Source organism: Stenella coeruleoalba (genome assembly GCF_951394435.1).
Source record: "Stenella coeruleoalba genome assembly, chromosome: 18".
Classification (NCBI taxonomy): Eukaryota; Metazoa; Chordata; class Mammalia; order Artiodactyla; family Delphinidae; genus Stenella; species Stenella coeruleoalba.
In genome coordinates this window covers 1,394,235-1,414,148 of record NC_137164.1, presented here as the reverse complement: position 1 = coordinate 1,414,148, position 19,914 = coordinate 1,394,235, and the positions used below count along the sequence as shown (strand labels likewise).

The window sequence follows — 19,914 nt, the reverse complement described above, 5'->3', positions numbered from 1 at the left end:
CGGGGGTCCCAAATGAGACGCACATGGGGCCCCTGAGGCCACAGCTCGAGTGGGCGCGGTCGCCCCGCGGGGAGCCTCCCACGGGAGCCTCAGTCAGCCAGAGCCGCGCCACGCCCTCGCCGGCCGCCAGGAGACGCTGCACACTGCGCCTGCACGCTCCCTCCGCTCACTTCCGCCGCCCGCTACCCCGCCCCTTCCGCCGCCCGCCGAGCAGGCCACGCCCATTCATGCCCCGCCCCCGGCGGCGGTGGAAGCGGACGCAATGCGACGGGGGCGGGGCCGGGCGCGGGCGCGACGCGGGTCGGGGAGGGGACGGGGCGGAGGCGGGGGCGGGGCGCCGAGCCGCGGGGAGTGCCCGAGTAGACGCTGCTGCTGCTGCCTCCGCCCCCGCCGCCGTCGCCGCCGCCGGGGGTCTGGCGCGCCCCGCCACCCCGGGCAGCTGGGTGCCGAGGCAGCCGGCGGAACATGGCGCCCTGCACGTTCTGGCGCTGCTGCCAGCGCACCGTGGGCTGGGTGCCGGTGCTCTTCATCACCTTCGTGGTCGTGTGGTCCTACTACGCGTACGTGGTGGAGCTGTGCGTGTGTGAGTACCGGGCGGGGCGGGGTGAGGCCCCTCGGCGCGGCCTCCGGCGCCGGGCAGGCGCACTCGGTGGGCAGGGCGCTCCCCCGCGCTCGCGTGTGTACGCCCGAGCCCGGCCGCGGGGCCCGGTTCAGCCCGTGTGTTTCGGGTCGGCGTCCAACCTCTTAGACACAATGTGCTTCTGAGGCGAGGGAGCGGCGGCCGCTGGGCCCGGCCTCTGTGTCCCGGCTGTTTGCGGAGTTGACGTTCCCTCCGCCTGGGTTCCGAGGGCGTTCTCCTCGGCCCTGGGCCCTGAGCGCGGGCGGAGGGTCGCCGCGGAGCGCCCACGCCGGGGCCGTGGTCCAGCCGCCGCTCCCCGGACCCGCCGGCCTCCTCCGCGTCGCTCGGCGTGTCTGCCGCTCGTGTCGGTCCGTGCTGTCGGAAAACCTGGTGCCTTGGTCCCCCAGAATGATCTCGTCTGGGTCTACGCCGAGTGTGCAGTTTTCTGAAGGGCCCAGCAGTGTATACCTTAAGCGGAGAAAAGGCATAGGAGGTAGATGCTAATTGTCTGAATGGGAAGAAGTGGCACCACCCACTCTACTTGGAAGGGCAGAATCGGGACCCTTGGGTCAGGGCCCTGCGCTGGTACAGCTCGCGAATAAGTACTTGGTTAAAACCGAGTTCTGCACGTGAGAGAGACTGCTTTGGCTCAGAAGTTTTGAGAGCAGGTTTTTAAATGAAAATATCCACGTTTGAGAAAGTTATTTTGTACCTATAAAACATTTAATTTTCAAGGAAACTATCCCTGCAAGTAGATCTAGAATAAATTAGTTGTGGAATACATTTGCAAATAATAATGGAGTTCATCTGTTGCATGGGATTGTTTAGTTTCATCCTTTTGGATACCAAAATGTTTGCCGAAAATGTTTGCATCAATTAAAATTGACCAGATTTAGGTATTTCTTAAAGCTACTTCCAGAAAGTGATCATGATCATGGGACCCTCAACAGCTTGGTGATGATACTTTACCTTCTCTTTTTGACCGCACCCCTCTGGCTTGCGGGATCTTAGTTCCCCCACCAGGGATGGAAGCCGTGCCCTCTGAAGTGGAAGCCCGGAGTCCTAACCACTGGACTGCCAGGGAAGTCCCATACCTATTTACTCTGAAGTGGGAATAAGATTTATTCCACCAATCTTATTTCTATCAGAGATTATTCCCTCCCTCTTCTAATTCCATAGTGGTTTTAAAGTAAAGGTTCTGAAGCTTTACTTGAAAATGTGCGTTTATGTTGAAACTGCACATTTAACCTGTAGATGGTTATCATACATATCAAAAGGTGACATCAAACACGAAGGGAGGGACTTTCCTGGCGGTCCAGTGGTTAAGACTTAGCCTTCCAATACAGGGGGTGCGAGTTCCATCCCTGGTCAGGGAGCTGGGATTGGGATCCCACATGCCTTGCAGCCAAAAAACCGAAACAGAAGCAATATTGTAACAAATTCAATAAACACTTTAAAAATGGTCCACATCAGGGCTTCCCTGGTGGCGCAGTGGTTAGGAATCTGGCTGCCAGTGCAGGAGACACAGGTTCGAGCCCTGGTCCAGGAAGATCCCACATGCTGCGGAGCAGCTAAGCCTGTGCCCACAACTGCTGAGCCTGTGCTCTAGAGCCCGCGAGCCACAACTACTGAGCCCACGTGCCACAACTACTGAAGCCTGTGCGCCTAGAGCCTGTGCTCCACAACAGGAGAAGCCACCACAATGAGAAGCCCGTACATCGCAACGAAGAGTAACCCCGCTCGCCACAACTAGAGAAAGCCTGTGCGCAGCAACGAAGACCCAACGCAGCCAAAAATAAATAAATTTATTTTTAAAAAAAATGGTCCACATCAAAAAAAAAATTCTTAAAAAAAAAAGAAAACATGAAGGGAAAGGAACGTGCATGTGCTAGTAGGGGGGAACATTCCATCGTTCTTCCCTTTACCCCTTTCATGCCTCTGAGCATAGGTGTCTCTACAGATGAAGGGAATGAGACTGGTCCTTTGGTCGGTCACACAGCTGTTGAGTGGCTACAGGGGTATGACCCACATCTTTCCACTCTGCATATAACTTTTCGTGAGCCAAGAGGGTCACTGGAACTGTAATTGTTCTGTCCACGATGGGGAATTGGGGCAGAGCTAAGTGGTTGCCCTCTTAGGAGATCAGTTAGGCTTTAGGCCCGTCATTTAGAGATCACACCCCCAGGATTTCATTAAGTTAAAACATTCTGCAACAGTTAAGGCCCAAATGCTTGGCAGAATTTTGAAATACTCAGTGGTGACAGGTCTTACATAGGGACTGCGTTTACTGTTTCTAAGTTATCAGACTTTAACTAGGGAGCGTTTGGGAGCTGTGCAGTGTCACTGGCCTACATGGTGGAGCGTAAAAGCTCATTCACTCTCACATTAAAACTGTCCTTTTTTTTTTTTTTTTTTTTTCCCTGCGGTACGCGGGCCTCTCCCGTTGCGGAGCACAGGCTCCGGACGCGCAGGCTCAGCGGCCATGGCTCACGGACCCAGCCACTCCGCGGCATGTGGGATCTTCCCGGACCGGGGCACGAACCCGTGTCCCCTGCATCGGCAGGCGGACTTTCAACCACTGCGCCACCAGGGAAGCCCTAAAACTGTCCTTTATGCTACTTATGTATAATTTATTTTTGTATAAGCACAGACCATCCTACTGAGATACATCAATGTATAACTTTATAGGAGCTTTAAACTGAGTGAAGTGTGAGTTTTATTTAAAGTGCTGTTTCAATAATTTTTACAGAATTTTCTCCGTTTCTGGTGTTCTTTATCAAATTAGATGGGAGAGAATGATAATTGTATCTTTAGATATGTTAATTTATTTAATTCTCATAATAAAAAAAGTTAAGTGATTTGTGCAGGGTCATACAACTAGTAAATGGCATAACCAGAATTGGAACTCAGGTGGTTTGGCTCCAGGGTCCATGCTTTTATATTTAACTACTGTGCAAGAGTAGTGGACTTGATTATCCAGATCTGGACACTCAGGGCAGATTTCAGTCTTATCTATAATTATTTATATAAGGTAATTTTTTCCTGAAAGGTAGTAGCTGAAGGTTCCTAAATATCTCAGATGGTAAAAATGCATGGCCCACCGTAGGACATTTGAAAAAATAAATTGTTTATGAGAGGCCCTTGTTCCAGCCTAGCCTCTATAACTTCTTAATTCTGTAATTCCATACACATACACACATATATACACATACACATAGAAATATATATAATCAGCAACTCCTATTACTGGTAGGAGTAATATTGAGGATAAAGTTGAGTAAGAAGTAATGCATCTGAGATGGCCATCTCACGGGGTGAAAAGCGGAGAAGTAACGATGGAGTAATTAGTAATATTGGTCCTTGATTTTATTTTTTATTTTATTTTTATTTTTTAAAATTTTATTTATTTATTTATTTTTGGCTGTGTTGCGTCTTCATCGCTGCTCACGGGCTTTCTCTAATTGTGGCGACAAGGGGCTACTCTTCGTTGCAGTGCGCAGGCTTCTCATTGTGGTGGCTTTTCTTGTTGCGGAGCACGGGCTCCAGGCACACGGGCTTCAGTAGTTGCAGCACGCAGGCTCAGTAGTTGTGGCACATGGGCTTAGTTGCTCCGCAGCATGTGGGATCTTCCCGGACCAGGGCTCGAACCCGTGTCCCCTGCATTGGCAGGCGGATTTTCAACCACTGTGCCACCAGGGAAGCCCCCTTGATTTTAAATTAAACTGAAATCCTTCATTTTTTTCCTCAAGGCTAATATTCAGACATATGAGTTTAGTTATGGGTGGATTGACCAACTTTTCCAGCTTGGTCAAGCTGGTTATTGTTGGGGAAAGTGCTAGTACAGTTTCCTAGGATTTTATCAGGTCGTTGGGAGCTGTTAGTAGTAGATGTGTACCTGTTATTTGGCATTTAGATGATCTGAGACCTTAAAGAGATCTTAGAGATGATCTAATTCAATCCCTTTATTTTACTTCTGAGAAAACTATTACTTGGAAGATCTGTATGGTTTGTCCAAGGATGGGCATGCCTTTTATCTTTTTTCAGAGGATATGTAGGATAGAACGGTAACCTCTGAATCTATGTATCTAAAAATTCCTATGTTTCCTGCATAGTTTCTTCAGATTTAGAAAGAGACAAGATAAATAGCTTAAACATCAACATTGAGCACACTGTCTTGACACAGTTGACTCCAATGTATTTTATTGATTTCAAAAGAACCAGCTTTTGATTTCACTTATTTTTCTCTATTGTTTTTCTGTTTTCTATTTCACTGATTTCTTGTCTTATATTATTTCCCTTTCCCTTTTACTTTGGGATTAACTTGCTCTTTCTCTAGTTTCTCAATATGCAAATTGAACTAATTGATTTGAGCCCTTTTTTAAGTGTTTACTCCTATATATCTACCCCAAATACTGCTTTATTCACATCCCATGAATGTTGATGTATTGTATTTTCATTTAAATTCAGTTAAAATTATTTTCTAATTTCATTTTTCATTTCACCTTTGACCCACAGGTTATTTTATAAGTATGCTATGTAGTTTGCAGTTACTTGGAGATTTTTCAGATCTCTTTTTGTTACTGATTTCAAATGTAATTCTGTGTGGTCAGAATTACTTGTCCTTTAAGAATTATGACTTGTCCTTTAAAATATATTCAGGCTTGTTTTATGGCCCAGAATGTGGTCTGTCTTTGAAGCGTCCCATGTGCATTTGAGAAAAATGTATTCTGTATTCAGCAGTGTATTTTGTTGTTTGTTGTTGGGTATTCTGTTATGTCATAATGCTCCATAAATGTCAGTTAAGGCAGGTTGGTTGATAGTGTTTGAATCTTCTGTGTTCTTGCTGACTTTCTATTTGTTTTATCAATTAATTACTCAGAGAGGTATAACAATAATTGGATTTGTCTCTTTCTCCTAGTAGTTCTCTCAGCTTTTGCTTCATGTATTTTGCAGCTCCGTAATTAGGTACATAAAATGTTTAGGATTGTTGTGTCCTCTTCATGAATTGACCCTTTATCATTATGAAGTGACTTTCTTATCCCTGGTGATATTGTTTGCTTTGAAATCTACTTTAGCAGATATTAACATGTCCACTAATCTTTCTTTTGATTAGTATTAGCATGGTATGTCCTTTTACTTTCCCCTGTTTAATTTTTATATTTAAAATGTATTTCTTGTAAGCAGCATATAGTTGGGTCTTGCTTTTTTAATCCAGTCTGAAAATATCTGCCCTTTCTTTTCTTGTTTTAAATTGAGCTTTAATTGACATATAACATTCATTTCAGGTGTCCAGCATAATGAGTCAATATATGCATGTATTGCAAAATGATCACCACAAGATTAGTTAGCATCCATCACCACACATAGTTACAAAGTTCTTTCCTTGTGATGCAAACTTTTAAAATTTACTCTCTCAGCAACTCTCAAATACAGCGATATCACCGTGCTGTACCACCTCTGCCTTTTAATTGGCCTGTTTTGACCATTTGCATTTAACGTGATTGTTGATATGGGTAACTTTAAGTCTTATCATTTGCTTTTTAAAAAATCTGTCCTGTCTGTTCTTTTTTCCCTTTTCCTCCTCGTCCTGCCTTCTTTTGAATTAATCAATTTTCAAAAGATTTTAAATGATTTTGTATGATTCTGTTTTCTCTCTTTTGTTGGCTTATTAGCTGTAACTCTTACTTTAGTCATTGCTTGAAGGTTTATAGCATACATGTTTAATTTATCTTACTCCACCTTCCATTGATATACCGGTTCACGCACAGTACCCTGTAAAAGCGTTCTTCCATTTCTTCCCTCGTAGCCTTTGTGCTGTTAGCATTTTATATGCTATGAAACTAACACTATATTGCTGTTACTTTGTTTAGACAGTTTATTATCTTTTAAAAATATTTAAATAAGTAAACAAATCTTATATGTTTACCTATGTAGTTATCATTTCTGGTATACTTCATTCTTTTTTATAAATCTATATTTCCAACTGGTGTCATTTTCTTCTGCCTGAGGGCTTTCTTTAACATTTATTGTAATGCAGGTCAGTTGGTGATAAGTTATTTCTGCTTGTGTATGTCTGTAAAAGTTTTTATTTTGCCTTTTTTTCAAAAAGCAACTTTATCGAGGTATAATTTACATACCATAAAATTTATTTATTTGTAGTGATTTTTAGAAAACTTAACCAAGTTACGCAGTCATTACGACCATCCATTTTTAGAACATTTTTTATCACCCCAGTCAGATCCCTTGTGACCATTTGTGGTTAATTCCTGTTCCCATCCCCAGTCGCAGGCAGCACTAATCAACGCTCTGTCTCTGCATGCCTTTTCTGGACATCTCATATAAATGAAGTCAAACAGTAAGTGGTCTTTTGTGCCTGGTGTCTTTCACATGTTTTGGAGGTTCATCTGTATTGTAGCATATATCAGTATTTCTCCCTTTATTCTCTACTTCACATTCTAATTTGTATTTTTCTGTTTCTAAAATGCAGTTTTATTTAAGAATATATTTCTAGTAAGCCTCCACAGGTCACTTGTGCATTGAATTAGAATATAAATAAAAACCATACACTTTATTACGTTTAAGTATTTTAAAAATCCTGCTTTTAAGATTTATAGTATGGTTGGGTCCTGTTCATCTTTGTATCCACTAGAGAATCTAGTTACTAGTAGACTTTCAATAAATACGTGTTGAATCAAATGGAATCATACTCCTATAAACTCACTTGAATCATTTTTGAATATGTTGAACAAACATCCACAATAACAATTAAATTATAATTACCAACATATATTTCAACATTCTTTGGGGTTAAAGGCTACATGATATTGTTTATTGGTTCTGCAGTCTCTGTTTTGGATTTTGAAACAATGATTCTTTGAAATTATGATGATACTGTTTTGAAAAAATCTGGCTCCCTAAATCTCATCCTCAACAGAGGACATAATTATAGGAATGACATGAATTAGAGTGTTTTTTAAAATGTTTTAATTTTGTTATTTCATATCTGTTTTTAGACCTGGAGTGTAATACTTTTCTATATAACTTGCCTTTTGAAAGCTATTGTTAAAAAAAAAAAGAAAGCTATAGTGTTCTGCAAACTTCATTATTTGCATTCTTCATTATCCTGGCCTTTTTCTTTTCTTTTTTTGAAGAACAATTTTTTTTTCCTTATGACTGCTAGTGATTTAATCTGGTAGCATTTTCTGTTGATACTAGAAAGCAGATTGGTCTGAGAGAACTCTGTAGATAATACCCCAAAAAACCCAAGCCCAAACGAACAAAAAGAGCTTTTATATTTTCTTCCATATAAACTGAACCTTCTTTGGGCCTTTAGTGCTTTCTTATAAGTCAAGGAAGATGGAAGAGGTGCTGGACAACTTAGAAACCAGGTTAGACTATTTGGAAGAACAACATTATGCCCTAGTCACATGGATAAAACTTTTTTTCTCTGCTGGTCACTTCCACTTTGTGGCAAAGAAGACGTCACATGCTAAACTCCAGCTTCTAATGTCTGTTTACTTGACATCTCTGCTCATATATCTTAGAGGCATCTCAGACTTATTGTCCAAAACAAAGCTCCTTTGAGTTTTTTTCTCTCTGCTGAACTGCGCCTCCTATCTTAGCTCAGTAAATGGCAGTTTCATCCTTTCAGTTCCCTGGTTGAAAAGTCATTTTACATCCCGTTAACCAGCAAATCCTGTCATTAAGTGTACCAAAATCCAGTTGCTTCTCACCACCACCATTGCAGCTATATTTCTTCAAGCCACCATGATCTCTGTCGTGTGTAGTAGGTTGAAAAACGTGGCCACAATAATTTCTACTTCCTCCCAAGAGGTGGAGTCTGTTTACGCACCCAGTGAACCTGGGCTGGCTTTGTACTTTTTTGACTAATAGAACGTGGTGGGGGTGATGTGTGAGATCTGGAGCCTAGGCTCAAAACAGCATGCATCTTTCATGTTAACTCTTCTGGAACGTTCTGGTCACCGTTCAGGCTGGACCACATGGAGAGAGAGGCCAAGGCAAGATGAGTTAAGCACCAAAGTGCCTGAGGTGTGGATGAGCTCCTGCCCCAGTCTAGCTGCCTGTTGACTGCAGCTATAGTAGAAAAACAGCCCAGCAGATCACAGGCTGAACTGCTGATCCACGCGATCGTAGGAAATAATAAATGGTGGTTGTTTAAAGTCACTAAGGTTGGGGGATTTCCCTGGTGGTCCAGTGGTTAAGATTCCACACTTGTACTGCAGGGGGTGCAGGTTCAGCCCCTGGTTGGGGAGCTACGATCCTGCATGATGTGCTGTGCGGCCAGAGAAGAAATGATAATAAAGTCACTAAGTTTGAGCTGGTTTGTTATGCCACATTATCACTTTATTTTTATTTTTTTATTTTTTTTTGCGGTACGCGGGCCTCTCACTGCTGTGGCCTCTCCTGCTGCGGAGCACAGGCTCCGGACGCGCATGCTCAGCGGCCATGGCTCACGGGCCCAGCCGCTCCGCAGCGTGTGGGATCCTCCCGGACCGGGGCACGAACCCGTGTCTCCTGCATCGGCAGGCGGACTCTCAACCACTGTGCCACCAGGGAAGCCCATATCACTTATTTTATTGTAGCACCCTTATGTCTTGTCTCTTCCTCCTCATTTCGCCCCGATCTTCCCACCTGTACCCTATCTTCCACAAAGCAGCCAGAATGATCCCTTTAAAACTAACACCAGATTTGTCACTCTAGTGAAAACCTTGGCTGGCCTCCTCTCTTGTTCAGTGGAGCTCTTAACGCCCTTACTGTGGCCTCTTCCCCTCATTACGTCTCTGACGTCATTTCCTTTCCACTCTTTTAGTTGTTCTGCAGCTGCACACTGGCCTCCCTGCTGTACCTTTTTACTTGTCGAATGATCTTAATAACTCATTTAGCCTCTGAATTTGTCCCTATGGTATAAAACGGGGTAATGCCTGTCTTACAGAATCACGTAAGGTTCTTAGCAGGGTAAGCTTTCAAATGTTACTGGGGGTGGGGAAAGATGTAAATAGCCTCGAGCATACTTTTTCTTGCCTTCCCTTTTTCGGCAGGAAGTGTTTTTTTTAATTCTTAGCGTTGTGTTCCCCCCATGCCCACACACAGTCTTCAGTGAGTGAAGGAGCACATTCTCACACTTTTTAAAAAACTGGCTGCATTTGAAGATCCTGTTGTAAAAGTGGGTTCCTGTTTTGCTATGAGCTTGTGATAGTGTCAGTAGTGTGCATGTGGGAGAACTGTTGTCAAAGGGGGGAGCTCGCCACACCATCATCACGTGGGACTTTAAGAAGATTAGTACCTGCTGCTATTCCTGGGAGCAGATAAGCTACACAGATTTACATACTGCTGAGACATGCGGCACATCTTCTTGAGCAGATGGGCACCTACACTTAAGTAACTGAAATAGTCACAAATAATGGGGATTATGGTTTCATGAAGAAGCGATTTCTCTAAGACAGAGATCCGTAAGTCTTGATGATAAGGATTTCTTTTAATTGTTTTTAAAACGTCTCTCTTCTCTCTGTTCTTTCACTCTTCCCGGTGCTGCGTTATCCTCACTAACGTGAACTGTGGCCCACCCAGCTGGACTCGTAGGAGGGACAGTGATTATTAACATACTAACTGAACAGGAGCTTATTAGACGTGAAGTCCTCAGGGAAGCCTTTTAAACCACTTGCACGGAAAGGATGTCATCAGCACCTGAAGGAAATAATGCCAGCACACCAAAATGTTAACAGTGGTGTCAGCGTTAAGAAAGGAGGTGTGGCGTCGTGGCTGCGGCACACGTCATGTACACACGTGCCCTGGCCTCCTGACGGTCCGCTCTTCCCCCACCCTCCAAAAAGCCAGCGTGAATCTTTTAAAGTCGAAGTCAAGATCTTTAGTCCTCTGCATGCTCCAGTGGCTTCCTCCTTTGCTCTTAATGAAATCCAGAGCTCTTTCCGGAGCCTGTGAGGCCCTTAGTGCCTTGGCCCGCCCCTGCTTCTGACTCATCTCTTCCTTCACTCATTCTGCTTCAGCCAGCCAGCCCTCCTTACATCTCAGGCCTTGCGTGGTCCCACCTGAGAACCTTTGTACTTACTCTTCCTTCTGTCTGGCATGCTTTCCTCCCGGATTTCCACAAGCCTAGCTCTCTCACTTCATCTAGATTTCTGTGGAGATATTCCCCCATCAAAGAGGCTTTCCTGACTACCCTATATAAAATAAGTACTTCCTCTTTCACTTTCTCCTTACCCTGCTTTGTGGTTCCTCATAGCACTTATTAATTCTTGACATGTAGTTGTTTGCGTTTCTCTCCTGATAAGTGTGTTCACTGCTTTATTTCCAGAACCTAAAACAGGTCCTGTGTAATGTGTACTCAATAGATTCATTGAATGAGTGAATTGATTGTGTTTCTGCCACTTCCCGTCCTAGTACAAGAGGGAGAATTGGAATGTATTCACAGAGTAGATAACCCACAATTTCAAATACAGATACTCTCCTGACCTTAAAAACACCCCTATGCTTATTTCAACCTAAATAAAATGTGAATTTTGTTTAAGAAAAAAAAATCTCTATGTTATTTTAGTAATGTAACAAACATGGACTGTTTAGTGTTCCAGGTACTGTATTTGACACTGTGGATTCAAAATGTATAAATGCACATTGTCAGATTCATTTGGACTTTATATAATGGTCTCTATCGTTATTTTCACAGTGCTAATTTGCACATTACACATTTTAAGAAGCCCTGCTGTAACTAAGTATGTAAATTTGTTTAATCCAGTAGTTTTCTAAATTCTTTTTTGCCGTAGAATTCTTTTTCATGAAACATCTATTTAAATCCTTTTAGACTAAGACAGTTGTTGACCTTTGGGAACAAAGCTCCATTAGTGGTGTTGGGGGTGGTGAGCGATCAGAACTGAAGGGACTTGTGCCTCTGAAGGAAATGGTGTTAGCAGTGGATGTAAAGGGTAATAACTAATTCCTTCTACTTTTGTTACTTGATTCATCATATTAATACATTTAGGAAGAAAAATCATGATTTCTATAGATGCCAAAAAGATATTTGAAAAATCCAACATCCATACCCGATTAAAAGCATAATAAAATATGAGTAAACGGTTACCTTTCAAACAAAATTGCACACACACAAAATACTTAATTTCCACTAAAACCAGCAGTAAATACATATCACTGTGTCCATTGCTATGTATTGAATAACATTGTATTGACAAAACCAGTTACCACATTCAATCAAGAGAGAATAATTAGAAGCATAAGATATTGGAAAGGAAGAGGGAAAGCTATTTCTACATGCAGATGACGTGATAGTATATGTTGAAAAGCCAAGAGAGTCAATAACAACAGAACACCTAAACAAAAGGAATTGAGTAAAATGGCAGGATATAGAATTAGCAAACAAAACCCAATACTTTCTATATGTACACAGTAAATAAAATAATGAATAATTGAAAATATGGTAGAAGTCAAGTCTCCATTTCCAATAACATCAAAAAGATAAAATACTTAAGAAACTCAAGAAAAATGCCAGGTCTATAGGAGGAAAGCATTTCTGAAAAACATAGAAGTAGACTTGAACAAATGGGAAAACATTACATATTTCATGTTCATGAATAGAATAACTCGGCATTACGAAGACTTCAGTTCTCCCCAATTTAATGCATAAATCCAGTCCCAGTAAATGGTTTTTTGTTTTGTTTTTTCTGGCACTAGACAAGTTGATCCTAAAGGTCACATGGAAAAATAAACAAGAAAGAGCAACCAAGAAATCTCTGAAAGAATGATAAAGAGTGCAAAACATCACTTGATTTTAAACCACAAATCGCTATAATTAAAACTGTGAGAGCAGGGGGTGTAAATAAGAACTCTGTCTACTTTTTGTTCAGTTTTGCTATGAACCTAAAACTGCTCTAAAAAATAAAATCTGTTATAAAAATTGTGTACCAGTTGTATGGTATGATGTGTGGACAGACATATTGGCCAATGGAATAGAATAGAATGTCCAGAAATAGACAGTAAATATAGAAATTTAGAATAAAGAGGAGAGGAGAAGGTGGGACAACTGGATAGATATTTGATAAGAGATAAAATTGGGTCCATATCTCACACTGTATTCCAAGATAAACTACAAATGGATAAAATACTTTTTTTCTTATATTTTACACTTTTTATTTTCAAATAATTTTAGACTTGTGAAAAATAGTACAAAGAATTTTCATATATCCTTCACCCAGATTCCCTAAAGGTTATCATTTGCTACATGCTTTATCATTTATTCATTCTGTCTTTGAAATATTTGAGAGTAAGTTGCAGACCTTATGTCCCTTTACCTGTAAATACGTCAGTGTTTGTTCTAAAAACAAGAGTGTCTTAGTCTGTTCAGGTTCTTTAACAGAATACCATAGACTTATGTTGGTGGTTTATAAACAGTAGAAATTTATTTCTCACTTAGGGAGGCTGGAAGTCTAAGATCAAGGTGCCAGCAGGGTCTGGTGAGGGCTCACTTCTTGGTTCATAGATGGCCATCTTTTCACTGTATTGTCACATGATGGAAGGAGTGAGGGATCTCTTTCTTATTAGGGCACTAATCCCATTCATGAGAGCCTCACTCTTATGATGTAATCACTTCCCAAAGGCCCCACCTTCAAATACTATCACACTGGGCCTTAGGATTTAACATGAATTTTGGGGGAACACAAACATTCAGTCTATAGCAGAGAACATTCTCTTATATAATCAGAGTACAGATATCAAGGTCAGGAAATTAGCATGATAAAATGCTACTCTCTAATCTGTAAGCCTTACTGGGACTTCTCCAGTTGTCCCACTAAACTGTTGTTCTGCTCCACAGGCCGGGCCGGGCTCACACATTGCAATTAGCTGTCAGGTCTCTCTAGTGTCCTTTGATCTGGAAGAGCTCCTCAGTCTTGTTTTGTGTTTCATGACTGTGACATTTTTGAAGAGTACAGGCTTCTTGTGTCGAATGTCCCTCAAATTAGGTATGTCTGATGTTTCCTCATGTATACATTTTATAGCATGAATACCACAAAAGTAATGCTGTGTCATTGATTGTACTGTCTTGGGAACTGTTTACTTTGGTCACCACACAAGCTGGTATCAGCCAATTTCTCCATTCTGTAAAGGTACAGTTTTCCTTGTAATTAATACGTATTCTGGCAGACCAGACAGCCCACACATATCCCTCTTTGAGGAAGGGCTTGCTCAGTTGTGGCACGTGCAGTCAGCAGACAGCTTCCAGCAGTCAGCTCAGTTTGTTCAGTGTGACTCAGCTCACGCAAGGTCACGCCCTTCCTGGGCGGTGGCATCCAGTGCTGAGTGAGAAGGGGTGGACTTCTTCAGAGCTCCCTGCCTGTGGCTGAAGCTCGGATAGGCCTGAACTATAGTGAGACGTCTACCTCTGCCCAGTTCTGCTTCCCCCACTTCCTTTCACACGTGTTGATCCCTAGTGAGTATCTTGCACCCCAAACTCTGTCTCAGCACCTGATTCCAGAGAACGCAACCTGAGACAAGTGTCTTTGTGGGAAAATCTGTTCGTGGTTACTTGCGCTCACTCTTTTGTAGCATCTGTTGAGGACTCTTGCTTGAAGCAATTACTGTGCTGGTTGCCGAATGGTGATGTTTTAAACTCTGTGATTTCTTCTACATTTAAGAACTGAACTGAAAGGAAGAGCTTCCCCTCCTCCCCAGTTATTTACTTATTCATTCATTTACATCGTCCTGCTCTCATGGGTTCTTATTTTATGGATTATAACATATCATTTATTTTTTATAAACTTATTATTTATTTATTTATTTTTGGCTGCGTTGGGTCTTTGTTGCTGCACGTGGGCTTTCTCTAGTTACAGCGAGCGGGGGCTGCTCTTCGTTAAAGTGTGCGGGCTTCTCGTTGAGGCGGCTTCTCTTGTTGAGGAGCACAGGCTCTAGGTGTGCGGGCTTCAGTAGTTGTGACACACGGGCTCAGTAGCTGTGGCTCGCGGGCTCTAGAGCGCAAGCTCAGTAGTTGTGGCGCACAGGCTTAGTTGCTCCGCGGAGTATGGGATCTTCCTAGACCAGGGCTCGAACCCGTGTCCCCTGCATTGGCAGGCCGATTCTTAACCACTGCACCACCAGGGAAATCCCTGTATCGTTTATTTTGTTGCTCAAATTGTCCCAGATTTAGCCAGTAGGAACCCTTTCAGTTTGGTTTCTGTGTCCTTTTGACATGTCACCATCATTTTTCTTTCCTTATCTTCAGGTGCCAGGAGATTTTTTTTAGGCTTATCTGATACGTTTCCTACCCCTGGAATCTGCCATTTCAAAATGGGCCAAATCTGAATATAAAAAATAAGAACCTTCCAATACTAGGAGAAAACGTGGCTGGACGATCTTACAACCAGGGAGTGAGGAAAGCCTGATTTTAAAAAAAAAAAAAAAAATGGATGTGACATAGTTCATAGGGAAAAAAAAAACAAAAATGGCTTATAAACATATGAGAAGATTCTTACCCTAATTTATTTAATGCAAAGTAAAATTACCCTGTAGTATCAAAAGTCTGAAGATATTTTATTGTAGAGAAATAAGCAGCCTCATGCATTGCTTGTAGGAGTATCAAAATGGTACAACCCCTATAATTGAGTTTGGGGAAAGCAGACAGATTTACTTTCAGTCCAGTAATCCCACTGTTCGAAATCTGCACTGAAGATAAACTTCCACAAGTAAACAACACATGCATAGGGTTATTCATTGCTGCACTGTTTGTAACAGCAGAAGATTGGAGACAACCCAGATGGCTATCAATAGAGGCCTGGTTGTATAACTGGAACACCCACACAGTGGAATACCATGCAGTGCTTTAAAAAGGAAACAATAGTTGTCTCTGTGTACTAATGTGTAGTGATTTCTAGGGTGTAAGTGAAAAAAGCAAGGTGTAGACCAAAATATATAAAGGAAGAAATTAGAAATACATACTTGCTTATTTTGCTAAAAGAAATAGTGGAAGGATAAAACAAACACTAATAAAAATGATTATCTGGGGTGAGGGGGTGAGGAATGAAAGCCAGGCCTTTCTGAGTACCTTTTTTACATAGTTTTAATGTTGAAACATTTATATTTGTTACATATCCAAAATAAAAATAAAACAAAGAGGGGTAAAAGCAAACTGTAAAATTTGAAATCATGAAACGAACTTAATTTTATGAAGTTGGTACTATAACTACACAGAGGAAAGAATTATTTCAAGTGAGTTTTGAAAGTAACACAGGACTCCTTAGTTGGATGTAGTTTAAAGCCAAAACAGAATAAAACAAAAAAACTGCAAAGAAATCTTAAACTAATATGTAGTTTTTAAACTGTTTTATGTATATTTTAGTTTAAACTGAATAAATAAGTAAATTACTTAGGAACTAAGATTTTCATTGTGAAAGTAAAGAGATACAAATATAATGCCGAGAAATTAAGGAAAAAACCCTATTTGTTCTATTTGAATCGTTCAATTTGAATTGGAAATATCAGTGTGAATATAAATATAAATGTATAATGCTCCTTCTGTAACCCAAAGGGCCTAAAAGCAATGAAACTCCAGTAGCTGTGAGTACCCTGAGAATTCAGAGCTTGGTTTCTAAATAGCATTAAAAGGAACCAGTGACCTTTGAAGAAGTGGCTAATGTCAGGTCCAGGGGAGGAAAATATAAAATGAGCCTGGGACATCTTGTGCTGTGCAAGGAAGTGCTCAGAGACTAATGGGATGATCGAGATGCTACAGGAGTCAGCTGGAAGAGGCATTAGCCAAGTGAGACAATTTGAACATAAAAATGAGTGTACTTGATGACACATCGAGTAAATAAAATCTGTAAGTTTCTGTATTGATATTCAAGAAGAGAAAAACTAAATTTATTTGCTAACAATGGAGGTGAATTTTTTAAATTAATTAATCTATTTATTTATTTATTTAGGCTGCGTTGGGTCTTTGTTGCTGCGCGTGGGCTTTCTCTAGTTGCGGCGAGCTGGGGCTACTCTTCATTGCAGAACGTGGGCTTCTCATTGCGGTGGCTTCTCTTGTTGCGGAGCATGGGCTGTAGGCGCAGGCTTCAGTAGTTGTGGCACACGGGCTCAGTGGTTGTGGTTCGCAAGCTCTGGAGCACAGGCTCAGTAGTTGTGGTGCACGGGCTTAGTTGCTCCGTGGCATGTGGGATCTTTCCAGACCAGGGCCCGAACCCGTGTCCCCAGCATTGGCAGGTGGACCCTTAACCACTGCACCACCAGGGATGTGCTGGAGATAAATATTATACCAAAATCTTATTCTGAAAACGGGTAATTAAAGGGAAATAATTATATTTTTGTACTGCCTTTTTAGAATGACTCTAGTTCATCTCCAATGAGGGAAAGCTCTTTACAGAAGAATGCCAGCTTAAAACTATGGAAATAAATAATAGAGGGCTTGGGCTTCCCTGGTGGCACAGTGGTTGAGAGTACGCCTGCCGATGCAGGGGACACGGGTTCGTGCCCCGGTCCGGGAAGATCCCACATGCCGCAGAGCGGCTGGGCCCGTGAGCCATGGCCGCTGAGCCTGCGCGTCCGGAGCCTGTGCTCCGCAACGGGAGAGGTCACAACAGTGAGAGGCCCGCGTACCGCAAAAATAAAATAAAATAAAAAAATAATAGAGGGCTTTTAATGGTGATTTTCTAATTCTACGAAATAATAGATTCAGGCAAGTCATATCAGTGGATGCTAAAACCGTTAGGGGAAGAAGATATTCACATACCCTTAACGTTTTACTCCACAAAAGATTTCGTAAAAAAAAAAAAAAAAAAAAAGATTTCGTGATTGTCCAAGTCAAAAATGGACCTTTACAAAGGAGACATTTGGTGGTCACTACCTTACCAAATGGCCAAACGTAGCATCACTGATAGTGACAAACTTAAATAATGTGTCTCCTGAGTATCTCCTTAAATACTGTACAGTACCCAGATGAGTATTCTTGTCCATCCTCTTCCCCCTGTTCCCTCAAATTATACTCAAGCCATTAGACTTTGAATGGAATGGTAGTAGGAGGAGAAGGTTGGGGTAGATGAAGAAGTAAAGGACACCAAAAAGAAACAAGTTCAGAATGTAGCACATTTCGCAAGACATCTGGCCTCCTCTCTTCAAAAAGTCACTGTCAGGCTTCCCTGGTGGCGCAGTGGTTGAGAATCTGCCAGCCGATGCAGGGGACACAGGTTTGAGCCCTGGTCTGGGAAGATCCCAGATGCTGCAGAGCAACTAGGCCCGTGAGCCACAACTACTGAGCCTGCGCGTCTGGAGCCTGTGCTCCGCAACGAGAGGCCGCAACAGTGAGAGGCCCGCGCACCGCAATGAAGAGTGGCCCCCGCTTGCCACAACTAGAGAAAGCACTTGCACAGAAATGAAGACCCAACACAGCCAAAAATAAAAATAAATAAATTAAAAGAAGGCTCAACATTTAAAAAAAGTCCGTGTCTTTTGGGATTCTGGGAAGATGATGGTAACGGTTTATTATTTTTGAGTCTCCCCCAAATCACTGCATATAAACAGAACAACTTGAATTGTATCTACGACAAAACCAGTTTGCTAGAGAATGAGGATGTGCTTTAGACAACCCAAATGACTACAGAGACAGCAACTTAAACTATGATATGAACATTAAATATGTACATATGTTCTTATAGACCTAAGTGAGGAGGGTTATAAGGAAGAGAAAAATATAGTTTGTAATGGTTATTTGCTCTAACAAAGTATATATGGTACAGCTATTAGAGAATATAGAGCATATATGCAACAAGTTATTTAAACCTTTCAGTAATCATATTACTGGCAGTATTAATGGTCTCATTGATTGAAATAATATCAGGCATCTTATCTGGCCACAATACTATGAGACTAGAAATCAACTACAAGAAAAAAACTGCAAAAACACAAACAAGTGGAGGCTAGAAAATATGCTACTAAACAACCAATGGATCACTGAAAAAATCAAAAAAAATATGGAGACAAATGAAAACAACACAGTGATCCAAAATCTATGGGATGCAGCAACAGCAGTTGTAAGTGGGAAGTTTATAGTGATAAAAGCCTACCTCAGGAAATAAGAAAAATCTCAAATAAGCAACTTAACCTTACGAGAAAGGATGAGAAAAACAAGAACAAAACCCAAAGTTAGTAGAAGGCAAGAAGTAAAAAACAGAGCAGAAATAAATGAATTAGTGACTTAAGAAAATAGAACAGATGAATGAAACAAAGAGCTGGTTCTTTGAAAATATTTTTAAAAATTGATAAACCTTTAGCCAGACTCATAAGAAAAAAAGAGAGGGCCTGAATCAATAAAATCAGAAATTAAAAAGAAGTTAAAACTGACACCACAGAAATACAAGAGATCATGGCAGATTATTACGAACAGCAATATGCCAATAAAGTGGATAACCTAGAAGAAGTAGACAGATTACTAGAAGTGTACAATCTCCCAAGGCTGAACCAAGAAGAAATGGAAAATATGAACAGGCCAATTACCAGTAATGAAATTGAATCAGTAATAAAAGAAATCCCCAACAAACAAACGTCCATGACCAGATGGCCTCACAGGTGAACTCTACCAAATTTGAGAAGACTTAATACCTATCCTTCTCAAACTATTCTAAAAAACTGCAGAAGATGGAGTGCTTCTGAACTCATTCTGTGAGGCCGGTATCACCCTGATACCAAAACCAGACAAAGATATCACAAAAAAGGAAAATCACAGGCCAGTATCGCTGATGGACATAGATGCAAAAATCCTCAACAAAATGTTAGCAAGTCAAATTCAACAGTACATTAAAAGGATCATTTACCATGATCAAGTGGGATTTATTCCAGGGGTGCAAGGATAGATCAGTATCCACAAATCAATCAGTGTGATACATGATATTAACAAATTGAAGAATAAAAACCATATGATCATCTCAACAGATGCAGAAAAAACTTTTGACAAAATTCAACATCCATTTATGATAAAAACTCTCCAGAAAGTGGGTATAGAGGGAACTACCTCAACATAATAAAGGCCATAGATGATAATCCCACAGCTAATATACACAACAATGAAAAGCTGAAATCATTCCTCTAAGGTCAGGAACAAGACAAGAATGCCACTCTCACCATTTTTATTAAACATAGTATAGGAAGTTCTAGCCACAGCAGTCAGAGGAGAAAAAGAAATAAAGGCACCCAAATAGGAAAGTAAGAGGAAAACTGTCACTGTTTTCAGACTACATGGTACTATACATAGAAAATCCTAAAGA

At 41.4% G+C, this 19,914-nt stretch overlaps 1 protein-coding gene across 4 annotated transcripts in view; it reads left to right on the top strand.

The window, feature by feature from the left end:
• The first annotated feature begins 239 nt into the window (after window positions 1-239).
• Window positions 240-19,914, top strand: part of ZDHHC20 (zDHHC palmitoyltransferase 20) — a 73,870-nt gene continuing 54,195 nt past the window's right edge. For 2 of the 4 annotated variants that reach the window (XM_079903073.1, XM_079903072.1), the window contains exon 1: window positions 241-583. In XM_079903073.1, the coding sequence (XP_079759199.1) occupies window positions 466-583 (118 nt within the window). In that variant the 5' untranslated portion in view covers window positions 241-465. Of the gene's footprint in view, window positions 584-6,740; window positions 6,975-19,914 lie in introns of those variants that run through there. The other 2 variants (XM_079903075.1, XM_079903074.1) reach the window with 2 other exon arrangements.